The 14,872-nt window shown below is 41.5% G+C and overlaps 1 protein-coding gene across 1 annotated transcript in view; it reads right to left on the minus strand.

The window, feature by feature from the left end:
- LOC105003256 (uricase) overlaps positions 1–14,872 on the minus strand; it is a 36,683-nt gene that overhangs the window by 5,665 nt on the left and 16,146 nt on the right. Inside the window, exon 5 of the mRNA XM_010860301.1 lies at positions 1,555–1,741. Within this exon, the coding sequence (XP_010858603.1) occupies positions 1,555–1,741 (187 nt within the window). The remainder of the gene's footprint in view (positions 1–1,554; positions 1,742–14,872) is intronic.

Raw genomic sequence — 14,872 nt, forward strand, 5'->3', positions numbered from 1 at the left:
TCCAGTATTCTTACCTAGAAAATCCCATGGAGAGAGGAGCCGGGTGGACTACAGTCCACTGGAGCGCAAAAAGTCAAACACTACAGAGTGACTTAGCACAGCACAGGAATATATTATAATGCCAAAAAGAAAAAAAAAAAAAAACCCTAACTTCTAATTTCTTTACACACACACACACACACACACACACACCAGTCAACAGACATATTGAGCATAACTAGGCTATCTTCATAATCTGGCACCAGGGCTCAATGGGCATTCCAGGCTAAGTTTCCCTCCATGCTTGAAGAATTCATGAAGAAGACTTCCTCATATTCTAACCTTTGTACTGCTTGGCTTGGCTGGTTGCTTGAATTGCTGCATTTTTCAGGGGTTTTACCATGCCAGGCTGCAGGCTAAGTGTTTTATGTGATTACTTCATTAAATTTTCTCAATGTACCTGAGGCAGTTCCTATTATTGTCGTCACCAATTTGGAAGGAATATGAGCTTAAAAATTAAATGATCTACTCTCAGTCCTTCTCCTCAGTGGGAGGCCCAACTGGTACCCTGACTATCTCAATTTCATACTCATTTCAACATAAATACATCAGACTGCTGCCCATGGGTAACACTTGAAAAAACAAGGAAAAAAAAAAGACTGAGGTGAGGTTCTCTTCAAGCATTTCCAACCTAGCATATAATAAAAGGAGCAGAGCAACACTCTGCCCGTGGGAGGAAGCTACCGGAGGCAGATTCTAGCTCATAACAGGGTACAAGTTTCTAACAATTAGAACTTCAACAAAGGAATGAGATACCTGGTCAAAAGCAAACTGGGAATTCAGAGGCCTAATCACTCCTTGTCTAGGATGTTAAAATAAAAGCCATACCTTTACAATGTTAAAGAACTTATCATTTAGAAAATGCTTCTGTAACTGTCATCTCGTTTTGAGTTTGGCCTATGGTGGCCAATTGGACTGGGACCAAGAGGTTTCCTAGGACATGGGACCTTCAGTGTTAAAATCAGGAAAGCCCTTGATAGACTGGGATGAGTTTGGTCAGCCTGGTTTAGCTCTCCCTGCAGCTGCTATGAAGTGACAAGGCCACTATCATTTGATCCAGCGATTCTGGAAGTGTGGCCTCTGCTCCAGCAGCATGGGCAACACCTGGGAGTTTGTTAGAAAATGCAAGTTCTCGGGCCCCATTCCAGGCCACAGAATCAGAACCTCTGGGGATGGGCTCAGTGAGCTACAGTGTAACAAACCCTCCAAGTGGTTCTCATACCCAATCATGTTTGTGTACTACTGATGTAGTCAGTTAGGAAAGAGAGCATCAGAGAAATCAGGCAGTCCACTTAAGGCTGTTATAGCTAAGAGCACCTAAGATTCAAGTGCAGGTTTACTAACTCAGAGTAAGACCAGTGTTCTTTCTGTTATCCATCAGAAGGGATTTCTTACAGTGGGGAGGCTGAACTAAATGGCCTCCAAGTTTCTCTTTCAGACTGAAGACTCCTAGGCCCCTGGAAAAGAGGGTGGACACTACCTGTGCCAGTGCCAAACCCTAGCCCTTCTTCGTACCAGGTGGCCTCAAAGTCCACATCTCTGCCCTGGTGGTAGCGCCATTTGCAGTACACTTGGGTAGCAAAGCACCGGTCCTTCACCTCAGGGAGGGTGGTGAACTGATCCTTGAGGAATCCTTCAAATCCAGACTGCGTTGTTTTCAGGACCTTGAGGTCTTTGATTCCAGAATGAATGACTGGAGGTCCTGTTTTAAGTCAAAAGGTAAGAGGGGATGAAGTCATAAAGGAAACAGTGCCTTCTTGCTGCCTAGCCCTGAGGATTCTGGGGTCAGTAAAACATGGCACCCCGTGTCTGTACAGAGAGCAACACCACTCCCCGAGTGTTCTGTCTCTTGGTCCCCTCTGAAGTCCATGTGATGAAGATGGTGTGCCTTTGCCCCATCTGAATTCCACAACTCCCTGCCTTCCCATGCCCTAAGAGAACTGAAGGGCAGAGACTGAACCTCCATGCTGTGTTGCAGCCCACAGGAACCTTTTTCTTAGGTACTTGCAGGTGTGTCTTCTAGGCCAAATTACCTTCCACATTTTGAGCTCCATCTCCCTCAGCAGGCAGTCATGCTGGAAAGAGTTCATAAACTCCTCAAAAGCAGCACTTCTGTCCAGCACTGTGATGCCTTCAATTGGGGGTGGTTCTCATATGGGTTCTCTGTACTGCCAAATGGCTCCAGACCCCTCAGACCCCACCAGACCCCTCAGTTCCCTGTGGTTATGAACTCAGCAAACCCAGAAAATTTTATGAATGGGTAGCAGCATGGGCCCGACTGAGCCTAAATGGAGACTGGGAAGATGAGACCAGTGATCCATAAGTTATAGATTGCATACATGGACACCCATAAAGGTTTTTAGCTTTTGGCTGAACTGAGAAGGGGCAAAGTTGGTTTGTGGGGACCTGGGGGAGAGAGGGCAGAGTTGAAAATATTGGAGGAGATGATATGTCTCTCTGGAAGTCCCTGACATCACCTCATGAGGTGCATTGGAAAGGTGGTAGGGAGAGAGGCAAAAATCTGAAAACCTCGTTTGCTTGTGCCGGGTAGTTCTAGCTCAGGGCCCAGGTGACAGGCAGGGTACTGAGTTGGTGAGGGGAAGAGTCTTTCTTTTTCCCTGTGGAATGCACTGAAGCTCCAGCAATTTGGTGTAGCCTGAAGAGCACATGGCACCAGCTAACACACTGGGAAGCCCAGGACACAGTGTCTGTGGAGAGCAGCTTTCTTCCCAAGGAGCAGTGGTAACTGGCACAGCAGACACTGGACAGAGCTGTGAGGCAGCAGCTGTCCTCAGTGGGTGCAGACTTCCCTCTGAGCCCCTGTGAGACAGCCCTCCCAGCTGGGAGAAGGTGGGAGAGTTGGGCTGGAGAGGAGCAACAGTTTGATAATAAGAGAACTACAAGACCAGGGAAATGCAGGAATTAACATCATCATGGCCTTATTTTGTATGTGCAGGCTGGTGAGGCCAGTATACTCAGGGAGCAGTTGGATGCAAACTCCCAATAGCATAGTCAAAGCAGGATGACTAAGGTCAACCTCTTTTAGATCTTGGAATTAGTCCTGACTAATATCTATCCCTTTTGACCTATAATCTTAAGTCAAAAGCTGGAGGTATATTATCATGCATCACTATGTTGCACATGGCCCTGGCTGAAGAACAGGAATGTAATCCATGATGGTCAGTTAAAATCCTAAACAGCTCTTAATAATCCAGTGGTTTACATCATCCTATGTGATTTCAATTGCTGTGGTTAACTTGGAAACTGTGGAGTTTCACAAGTAGGTAAACAATGATATATTTTTGATATTTTCCCAACCACATGTGTGTACCTACCAGAGAGAGCAGGGGCCATGGTTAGTGGTAGATCTGCTGATTAAATATGTGCTGCTTAAATAAGCATTCTGGCCAGAGTAGTCTAGGATAATGTGGTAAGATAGAAAATGGTATTTGTTTAACATTCCCAAGTTCCCACTGGAAGCTTTATTTGAAGAAGGATCAAGAGAATACCTGGACTTAATACCTTAAGTTGGTTGACTTTATCAGATTCTCTTGATGAAAGTGAAAGAGGAGAGTGAAAAAGTTGGATTAAAGCTCAACATTCAGAAAATGAAGATCATGGCATCTGGTCCCATCATCTCATGGGAAATAGATGGGGAAACAGTGGAAACAGTGTCAGACTCTATTTTTCTGGGCTCCAAAATCACTGCAGATGGTGACTGCAGCCACAAAATTAAAAGACGCTTACTCCTTGGAAGAAAAGTTATGACCAACCTAGATAGCACATTCAAAAGCAGAGACATTAATTTGTCAACAAAGGTCCATCTAGTCAAGGCTCTGTTTTTTCCAGTGGTCATGTATGGATGTGAGAGCTGGACTGTGAAGAAGGCTGAGCGACGAAGAATTGATGCTTTTGAACTGTGGTGTTGGAGAAGACTCTTGAGAGTCCCTTGGACTGCAAGGAGATCCAACCAGTCCATTCTAAAGGAGATCAGCCCTGGGATTTCTTTGGAAGGAATGATGCTAAAGCTGAAACTCCAGTACTTTGGCCACCTCATGTGAAGAGTTGACTCATTGGAAAAGACTCTGATTCTGGGAGGGATTTGGGGGCAGGAGGAGAAGGGGATGACAGAGGATGAGATGGCTTGATGACATCACTGACTCGATGGACGTGAGTCTGAGTGAACTCCGGGAGTTGGTGATGGACAAGGAGGCCTGGCGTGCTGCGATTCATGGGGTCATAAAGAGTCGGACATGACTGAGTGACTGAACTGAACTGAAGTGTATAAAGACACAATTCTGCAAAATCAGCATTTCAAAATGCAGTGTAGAGCTAATCCAAGTGAGTCTAGTCTCAGACCCAAGAGAATTGCAGAAGCAATCAATAAATATCCATTAAATGAATGAATGAATGAATGAATGCAATGCCATTGATTCACCTTAACAACTCAGCCTCATAACTTAGTGTCTTTTTCTTCTAGACAGTCCTCTTCTATCAGTCTCTAGCATTTCCCTTCCTGATCTGGTCCCTCTTCTCAGCTCTCAGACAGTACGGCAGGGGGAGAAGGGGAGGGCATCAGCACTGACTGAGAAGGTCCTGACTGCCAACATGCATCCTAGTCACATGGCTAAACACTAGCAGAGGTGGAGTTTGAACTCACCACCCCATTATGAGATTTCGTGCTTTTCTTCCCCCCTTTTGTATCACTTCCCATCCTCAAAATGTTTCCTCCTTCTTTCAGTTCTCTCTTTCCATTTCTGTAATAAAAGAGGACTTTGCAAGAGACAAGAAAGTTGCCACCACCATTCCACAATGTGCTTTGAGGGCTTCAGTTGAAAAATACCATCCCCATTGGTTTGAAATGAAGCATCACTTTTAGAAATGATCCCTATGTGTTTTGAAAATATTTTATCATTCAAAAATTTCCTATTGAAATACCAAGACCCCTTAAAGGAGTGACTCCTTAATATTTTATAAACTGGTATCATAATTTACTTCTAATAGTAATCCCTCCTAGGAAAAAAATCCTCTAGAAATGAGACTTCAATTTGCAATCAGGAGTGGGGTTAGAACAAGTGGTGGGAACCCTGGAAGGTGGATAAAGAGAAGGCAAGAGAAACCAAAGGCAAACTCTATCCATTTCCACTTTTCCTATATAGATGGCCTTGATCACCAGTATCTCTGTGAGCCAACCAGACTTGGACCCCTCAGCTGTCCCAATCGTAAGAGGATTTCCAGATTCTGTGTTCCATACAGCTGAGTCCACAGTCTTGGGACTCTGATCCTTTGAATTCAATTCCAGTGCTCTTCATGCTTCTTCTCCCCTGTTTATGAGCAGTATTTCCCTGACAGAATTACTTAACCTCTCTCTATCTTGATTTTCTCATTTGCAGAAGATGATAATCATAACTATTTCCTAGAGGTGATCAATGTCTAATATGGTACACATAAAGGACTCAGTAAAATGGCTGCCCCATTGGAAATGCTCTACAGAAGTTACTAAGATGATTTTGCCCTAACTGACTTCAAACCCCTGCAAATACTGCCCATGTTTCACAAAGGATCACTGGGTTCTGAAAACTCCTGACATGCCTTTCCTATCCACCTCTGGCCCTGGGGTGATATTTGTTCATCTTTGGGGATGTCAGTTTGCTAGGAAACTTTGAAATGATCTACTTTCTCGCTAGAATCTGAAAATGGAGAAAGCAGTTGTATTGTCTAATGTATTCTGGCTTCAGCTTCATGCAGTATAAAACATCTTACAGTCTCCTAGACAGTTCACTACCACCATGGTTTAAGCAGAACGCAAACCGTCTACGCTGGTATGCTCATCATTCTCTGAACAACAACAACAAAAACTTATTCTCTTTGAATGTGAAAAATAAATTCTCTTGGCACACATCAGACACCCTCGATGAAATCTGGGAGCTTATTTTATCTTTTCTGCTGGCAGTGCCTCAGCTTACTGAACGCTAGTAGGAACCTGAGCCTTTCAAATTCATGGGCCCATCAACTAAAAATATGATACTTCACACACTCTAAAAAAGATTCCAATTTAGAAGACAAGAAATAATTCAACCCCAAAGACTGTCCTTTTCTAGGTTACTTCCCATGAAACCACTTAATCAGCTCTTTTTTGCCTTTCTGCCATGTTTATGGAGTAACACAAAAGGAAGATTTCCACATTTTCCTTTGCTAGAACATAATCTTTTCCAGCTTTTAGTGTCCTCCTACACACTTAACAGATTGTGGTTTATCTGTCAGAGAAGCATACATCTTACCCCTTCAGGTCTCTAAAGGAAAGAAACTCACTGCAAATTAATAGAAAATAAGCCCGATTCCTTACCTACGCATCAGGTGTCACAAAGCACAAAGCTTTACTGAGCCAAGAAAAAAAAAAAATCCTGTCATGAAAAGGATAATTGCTTCCACGTTTAACACCTCCAAAAAGGACACAAATAGCTAAACGGGGGCTATTTTAAAACTATATTAAATAATTCTAGTAGAAAACCTCAAACCTGTAAAGTGCTAGAACAAGTGAAGATCAATTAAATATCATTTGCCTCTGAGAGTCCATTTAGCTCATGGAAGGAAGGTGAAAGCTCTCTGTGTGCAATTCTGGATGAGGAGAGATGACGTCACCCCATGGAAGGACATTAACTGGGCTTTCGTACAGCAAAGTGATCCTCAAGACGATTTGTAAAAGATACTGTGCTTGCCAAGAAATTTTCATTTGAAATAACTGATGAGTGCCTTAGTCTTGACATCAGAATGACACAAGCAAACTTCTTGGCAGTGGCCCTCTCTGTCTTGAGTCTCCTATTTTCCTCTCTTCTTGTCCATCTGTCCTGCTTGACACCTCTTAAATCTCTTCTTCTGGACTTCAGTTTCATCTCCCCACTTCCTTAAAACCACCTTCCTACCCCCGCTAGTCCCCATGTCAATAGATTTTTTTCACCACTAGAAGATAGTATCTCTTATTTGAAATATCTTCTTTATATTTCATTCCTTGATTTGGTTACGCTTTAGCTGCATTTTTATAATTAGTGTCAGATTGGGAGAAATTTAATGCTTAAAGAATTATGTATTACAATTCAAATAGCGTGTGTGTGTGTGTGTGTGTGTTGGCAGGGTGTTCTGCTTATTTCAACTAGCTTAAATTAGTGACTTAACCATCCTAGTGACTTCAAGGCTTGTCTAAGCTTGCAGTTCACAGAGACTCATTAGAGAAAGAGTTCGGAAGATTGAGGCTCCATATAAAGCCTACACCACAGCCTGCGCCACACATGCAGAGCCTCGCTCTCCTCTCAGAGCTGAGGAAGTCATAAACATAGCACCCACCCTCATCCCTTTGGTGAAAAAATTTCTCTCTCTTCCAGAGTCCCCCATGGAACTAGCAGACTCTGAAACAGCTAGAAGTACACTTCATGATGTAACTTTAAAAGGTACGGTAGGAAACGATAGAGTGGTCGGAGTTTTACAGCAATTCTCAGGGCCTAAAATGGGTTCCTCAGATTCAGTGTGCTTTCTCTAAATGTTTGTTCAATCAATAAAAATGAATCCACTCCACTAGGAGAAACCCAGTTACATATCCTGCTGGGGAAAGTTGTAGGTTGAATGTGTGATTAAGTATATGTGTTCGAGAGGGCAGAATTCTCACGACTCTAGCCAGCCCCCCACTGAAAGTCTTATTTAGAGGGTTGTAACTTTCATGTATTGGAGAAGGAAATGGCAACCCACTCCAGTGTTCTTGCCTGGAGAATCCCAGGGATGGGGGAGCCTGGTGGGCTGCAGTCCATGGGGTCGCACAGAGTTGGACACGACTGAAGCGACTTAGCAGCAGCAGCAGCAACAATAGCCTTTGGGTTTCCCTGCTGGTGCAGTGACAAAGAATCTGCCTGTCATTGACAGTGCCTGTCATTCTGTATTGCAGAAAATGTGAGTTTGATCCCTGGGTTGGGAAGATCCCTGGAGAAGGAAATGGCAACCCATTCCAGTATTCTTGCCTGGAAAATCCCACGGACAGAGAAGCCTGGCAGGCTATAGTCTATAGGGTCACAAAAGATTCAGACATGACTTAGCAACTAAATAACAAAAAACAGTAAATAAATAAATTCCTGGAGTGGCCTTTAGCATGTGAACTGGAATGTGTGTGTGTGTCAGATAATAATTATTTTCTTCAGTTAAGCCTATGTAAGGGCATGTCTTATGACAATGATTGTACACTGAATCACCTCATGATATCTGTGGGTTTAGCTCTTGGAAAATAAGCAAATTAAGAATTAAACTTTGCTACCAAAAATCCAAAGAGGGACAGAGTACAAATATCATCTTCAAATAGACAATGCAGGAAGATACGCACATTCAGGGACTTGTGCACACACATACTGCACACACTCAGGCAGCAGATGCCTCCTCCCTTCAGATCCCTGCCAGCCCCACATGCTATGGGCGGGGGCGCAGGGTTTACTGGGCTCTAGACAGTCAAGCTGGAGCTCTGGGAACATCGCCACAGTGATCGCAACACCCTGAAGTTTTCTGCAGAAAGAAAAAGCATTGGGCCTGATTCTGTTGATAAGTTTTCCCACCCTGCAGCAGCCAGGTGACTAGCATGCAAGCTGATGATAGCTCCTGGTAATTCCTGGAAAGAACAGGGTGTGAAACCTGTCTTCTTTCTTTGATCAGCTGAGCCCTATATTTGGCCACTCCACTTCCACCTCCAGGGCTCTGCTAAATATTCTTGCAGAGGGAGGTCACCAATGTCTAAGTGCCAAACTGCACAATCTCTTCAGCCTCCTTTCAAGCCAAATTTTTTAACCTTCCTGCAGCAGAGATCATGGGCAGCTTCTCTCCTTCCTGGGTCCTTGGCTAGACTACATTCCCCAGCCTTCAGGTGTGGTTGTGTAATTGGGTTCTCTTCGTGTGATGTGCTCTGTGCGACTTTCAGGCTTGGTGCTATGCCTGAGTGGTTTTGTCCCTCCGTTTCCTTCTCCAAGCTCTTTGCTTCCACTTGTCTGGTATGGGATCCACTCTCAAGGTGACCCAGAAAGGAAAGGATTAAAATGTCTGGTTGCATCAACCTGGGTTCCTGAATAAATTCCTGGAGCAGAGCATCCTCCCAACACACTCACATACACAGTGAACTTGACTTTTACACATAGCAGTAAACTTTGTGTAGGAAGCCCCTGCATATAAGCTTACTTGTTATGCATTCTGCTACCCCAATAACTATCCCTCGTTTCTTGAAATGTCCTTTTCCTTTTGCTTCCATAATACCGTTGTCTCCAAGTTTCCTCCTGTCTCTCTGACCATTCTTCTGTCTCAGTCTTTAAGCTTTTAACTCTTGAACTGGGGAATTTCCCACGGCCTGTTCATCTTTCCTCTTCTCACTTTATATGTTTTTCTGGATTAGTCCTTCTTCCCATGGCTTCACCAACTATCAGTCTCCACATTTTTTCCTTATTTCCAAACGCACCAGCTTCCTCTGGAAACTTCCTCATTATATGTATTATTCTTAGTCAACACTCCCGGGCTCCTGACTTTAGGGTAACTTTAACCCCTCCTTTTCTCTACCTTTGCATCCCTATGCAATTACACAGACCTATTAAGCACGCTTCAAAAATGCCTCACATAATGTCCCTCCCCAGCTTCTGCAGTCCCTCTGTCTCTGCCTCTACTGCCCGAGGTCAGCCTACATCATTACTTCATCTCTGCAGCAAGTCTCCAAATGTTTCCCTGTGGCCTATTTCTCTAGCCAGTTCACCATAATCTTGGTCAGAATTACCCAAATGTACACATACATACAAAAAGACCTTCCCTGGATCTCTATAATCATTCAAAATAATAATAATAACAGCTTTCTTTCAAGGAGTGCTTCTTATATGTTAGGGACTATGCTAAATGCTTTCAATTAACATTTATTTCCTTTAATTATCTGGATAATTGCTAAGGTAGACATTTATCCTCATCTTACAAATTAAAAAACACTGAAGTAGTGTATTTAATGTGCTAACAGTCACGAAGTTATTAAGTGGTGGTGGTTTAGTCACTAAGTCGTGTCTGACTTTTGTGACTGCCTGCTAGGTTCCTTTGTCCATGGGATTTCCCAAGCAAGAATACTGGAGTGGGTTGCCAATTCCCTTCTCCGGGGGATCTTGGCAACCCAGGGACTGAAACCAGGTCTCCTGCATTGCAGGCAGATTTATCACCTGAACCACCAGGGAAGCCCATTAAGTAGTGGAGCTCAAGTTCAAAAACACTTCAGTTTTCATAGAATAAAAGTAGGAAATCTAGTAGGGAGAAAAAAATGCAAAAGTAATAAATGCTAGTAGGGAGATTAAAAGACAAAAGTAATGAATTAATTCATATCCACAATAAGAAGTTAAGGGATACACAAAATATTTAGATTAGAAAATAATATCAAAAACAGTAATCATGAGGGGAGGAGAATACAAATGCAAAGTATCTATCTATATAGATAGATAGATTGCTATGCAAAAACCTCATGGTAACCACAAAACAAAAATCTATAATAGATATTCACACAGAAAAAGAAAAGGAAATCCAAACTTAATACTAAAGATAGTCATCAAATCACAAAAGAAGAGAACAAAAGAAGTAAAGGGGAAAAACACCTACAAAACAAACCCAAAACAATTGATAAAATGACAATAGGAACAAGCTACTGCTGCTATTGTTTAGTCGCTCAGTCATGTCTGACTCTTTGTGACCCCATGGATGGTAGCCCACCAGGCTCCGCTGTCTATGGGATATTCCAGGCAAGAATACTGGAGTGGGTTGTCATTTCCTTCCCCAGGAGATCTTCCTGACCCAGAGATCAAACCCACATCTCCTGCTTGGCAGATAAATTCTTTACCACTGAGCCACCTGGGAAACCAATGGGAACATATATACCAATAATTGCTTAAACATAAATGGACTAAATGATCCAACCAAAGGATATAGACTGGCTGAATGGGTAAAGAAACAGCTTCCATATGTGCTGCCTACAAAAGACTCACTTCAGATCTAGAGATATACACAGACTGAAAGCGAGGGGATTAGTAAAAGGTATTTCATGAAAATGGAAATCAAAAGAAAGCTAGAGGGAATTCCTTGGTGGTCCAGTGGTTAAGAATCCTCCTGACAGCACAGGGGATATGGGTTCAATCCCTGGTCTGGAAAGATGCCACATGCCTTAGTGGGAAAACTAAGCCCATGCACAACTGCCAAGCCAGTGCTCCAGAGCCAGTGTGCCACAACTACTGAAGCACGTGTACCCAGAGCCCGTGCTCTTAAACAAGAGAAACTATCACAATGAGAACTCACTCACTGCACGCACTAAATGAACTCACACACTACAAGAGTGGCCCCCACTCACCACAACTAGAGAAATCCTGTGTATAGTGATGAAGACCCAGCACAGCCAATAAATAAATACAATTTTTAAAAGAGAAAGCTGGAGTAGCCATACTTATTTCAGACAAAATAGACTTTAAAATAAAGGCTGTGAGAAAAGATAAGAATTTACAATGGAGAAAAGATAGTCTCTTCAATAAGTGGTGCTGGGAAAACAGGACAGCTATATGTAAATGATTGAAGATAGAACATTCTCTAATATCATATACAAAAAAATAATCTCAAAATGGATTAAAGACCTAAATGTAAGACCAGATACTATAAAACTCCTAGAGGAAAACATTGGCAGAACACTGAAATAAACTGCAGGAAAATTTTTTTATATTCATCCCCTGCTGCTGCTGCTAAGTCACTTCAGTTGTGTCCAACTCTGTGCAACCCCAGAGACGGCAGCCCACCAGGCTCCCCCATCCCTGGGATTCTCCAGGCAAGAACACTGGAGTGGGTTGCCATTTCCTTCTCCAATGCATGAAAATGAAAAGTCAAAGTGAAGTCGCTCAGTCGTGTCCAACCCTCAGCGACCCCATGGACACCCCAGGAGCCCACCAGGCTCCTCCATCCATGGGATTTTCCAGGCAAGAGTACATCTCCTAGAGTAATACAAATAGAAAAATAAACAAATAGGGCCAAATTAAACTTAAAAACTTTTGCACAGCAAATAAACCCATAAACAAAGTGAATAGACAACCTATGGACTGGGAGATGTCAAGGGATTAATTTCCAAAATATATAAATAACTCATACAGCTTAATATAAAAAAGCAAACAATGCAATCAGAAAATGGTCAGAAGACCTAAAGAGAAATTTCTCAGAAAAAGACATACAGACGGCCAATAGGCACATGAAAAATGCACAATATTGCTAATTTGGGGCTTCCCTGGTGGCTCAGACAGTAAAGAATCTGCCTGCAAAGCAGGAGACCCGGTTTCAATCCCTGGGTTGTGAAGATCCCCTGGAGAAGGGAATGGCAACCCATTCCAGTTTTTTTGCCTGGAGAATTCCATAGACAGAGGAGCCTGGCAGGCTACAATTCATGGGGTTGCACAGACTTGGACATGACTGTTCATGCACATATACACACATTGCTAATTTTAGAAAAATACAAAACTACAATGAAGTATCACTCTCAGATCAGAATGGCCATTATTTAAAAAGTCTACTGATAATAAATGCCAGAGAGACTGTGGAGAGAAAGGAATTAATCATATGATCCTGCTATCCCACTCCTGGGCATATATCCAAAGGAAATTCTAATTTGAAAAGATACAGGCATTCCAACATTTATAGCAGCACTGTTCACAATAGTCAAGACATGGAACGGTTTCCCTGGTGGCTCAGTGGTAAAGAATCTGCCTGCCAATGCAAGAGACACAGGAGATGCTGATTCACTCTCTGGGTCAGGAAGATCCCCTGAAAAGGAAAAAGGAGACCTACGAATCCCGTGGACAGAGGAGCCTAGTGGGCTGTAGTCCATGGGGTCACAAATGAGTTGGACATGACTTAGCGACCAAACAACAACAACAACAAAAATAGCAACAAGACATAGAAGCAACCTAAATACCCATAGGCAGATGAATGGATAAAGAATATTTATTACTCAGTCATAATAAAGAATGAAATAATGCCATTTGCAGCAACATGGATGAATCTAGAGATTATCATATTGAGTGAAGTAAATCAAAGACAAATATATGATATCACTTACAAGTGGAATCTAAAAAAAAGATACAAATGAATTTATTTACAAAGCAGAAATAGACTCACAGACATAGAACCTGACCTTATGGTTACCAAAAGGGATAGCAGCTATGAGAAGAAGATAAACTGGGAATTTGGGATTAATATATACACATTACTACATATAAAATAGATAAACAAGGACCTAATATATAGCACAAGGAACTGTATTCAATATCTTGCATTTAAATAATCTCTAATGGAAAAGAAGCTGAAAAAGAATATATATATACACATAAATGTATATGTGTGTGTATAACTGAATCATTTTGCTGTACATCTGAAACTAACACAACACTGTAAGTTAAACTATAATGTAAAAAATGGTTTACATTTAAAAAATTAAAATAGGAAAGCAATAAAGAAAGCAAAATATCTTAGTCTGCAAGAACTGTAAACTTAGCTACCATGCAAAAACTTCCTCATTGCACCAGGGTTTTGTTTTGTTTTCTTTTGTTTTTGGCCATGCTGCTCAGCTTGCAGGATCTTAGCTCCTGAACCAGAGATCCAACCAAGGCCCTCAATGGTGAAAGTGTGGTGTCCTAACCACTTGACCACCAGGAATTCCCTAGTTACACCAGTCTTGCTAGTACAGTAGATTAAGGCCCAAACCAACCTCTTCACATTTGGAGGATTTAAAAACTCACTATCTTCTCAACTTATCAACTAGTTATTCAGTCTTCTTTATATAATAATAATTTCATAACTGTTAATCAAACACTGAGAAGGCTCTGGCTGTGCCTAGAATTTAATACAGATAGGGAAAACATTAAATGATTAAAATGTTAAATGACTAGGACTTTCTAAGGGAAGGCAGCACCCAGTAGAACTCAGAATAAGAAGCACCTGTATTTTACTAATCTTTTAAAAGATATTTATGATGTTTACCAGATACCACCTTAAATTCTTAGTGAAGAGAGCTAGAAATGAAAGAAAGATAAAGTAAAAGAAATGAAATGAAAGAAACAAGTGGGAAAGAGAAGGAGAGGAGACAAAAGAAAAGAGAGATGAAAAAAGAAAAAATTCAGAGTCCTCACTTTCAGTTTATAATGATCACTAAAGTTTATTTTTCATTAGGATAGGGACATCTCTACCATGGTGGCTTCACGGTTCTTAAAGTTCATCTAGTCCAACTCTTAACCAATTATTGAGCTCTATTCTGACAACCTCAACAAATCAATGGAAGATATACTTTGCTAAGTTTAGTCATCAGTACCAAGAAGGTCTAAATTATAATTATGTTCCACAGTTAATGTTTAGATTTCTTATTAAACAGAAAGAACTATATAATTGTCACTGCTATTTTAAATGAAGCTTATTTTATTATAATTATAATAATATCAATGGTTTTATTATTAGGACAAAATAAGGAAACATGATTGTTATTTTCTAGGTATTTCCTATAAAATTATTATAATCATAGTTTGGTATAGTACAAAAAGCACTGGTCAGAAATTTCAGAGATTTGAGAGTTTTGTCAGCCTGAGTCTTTTTTTCCTCTCACCTCAAGATCATGCAATAAAAATGATTGACCCCACTCAACCCCCAGATTTGTTGCAAAGAGTATTATTTCATCTTTATACTTTTAAGATAAAAAGCAGATAGTTCTTTAATGTAATCCAAGGTCACAACTTTCATTCCCATCTCAGATTTAAAAGAGTTCAAAATTCTCTACAGT

The sequence above is a fragment of the Bison bison genome, unplaced genomic scaffold (genome assembly GCF_000754665.1).
Source record: "Bison bison bison isolate TAMUID 2011002044 unplaced genomic scaffold, Bison_UMD1.0 scf7180017864466, whole genome shotgun sequence".
Classification (NCBI taxonomy): Eukaryota; Metazoa; Chordata; class Mammalia; order Artiodactyla; family Bovidae; genus Bison; species Bison bison.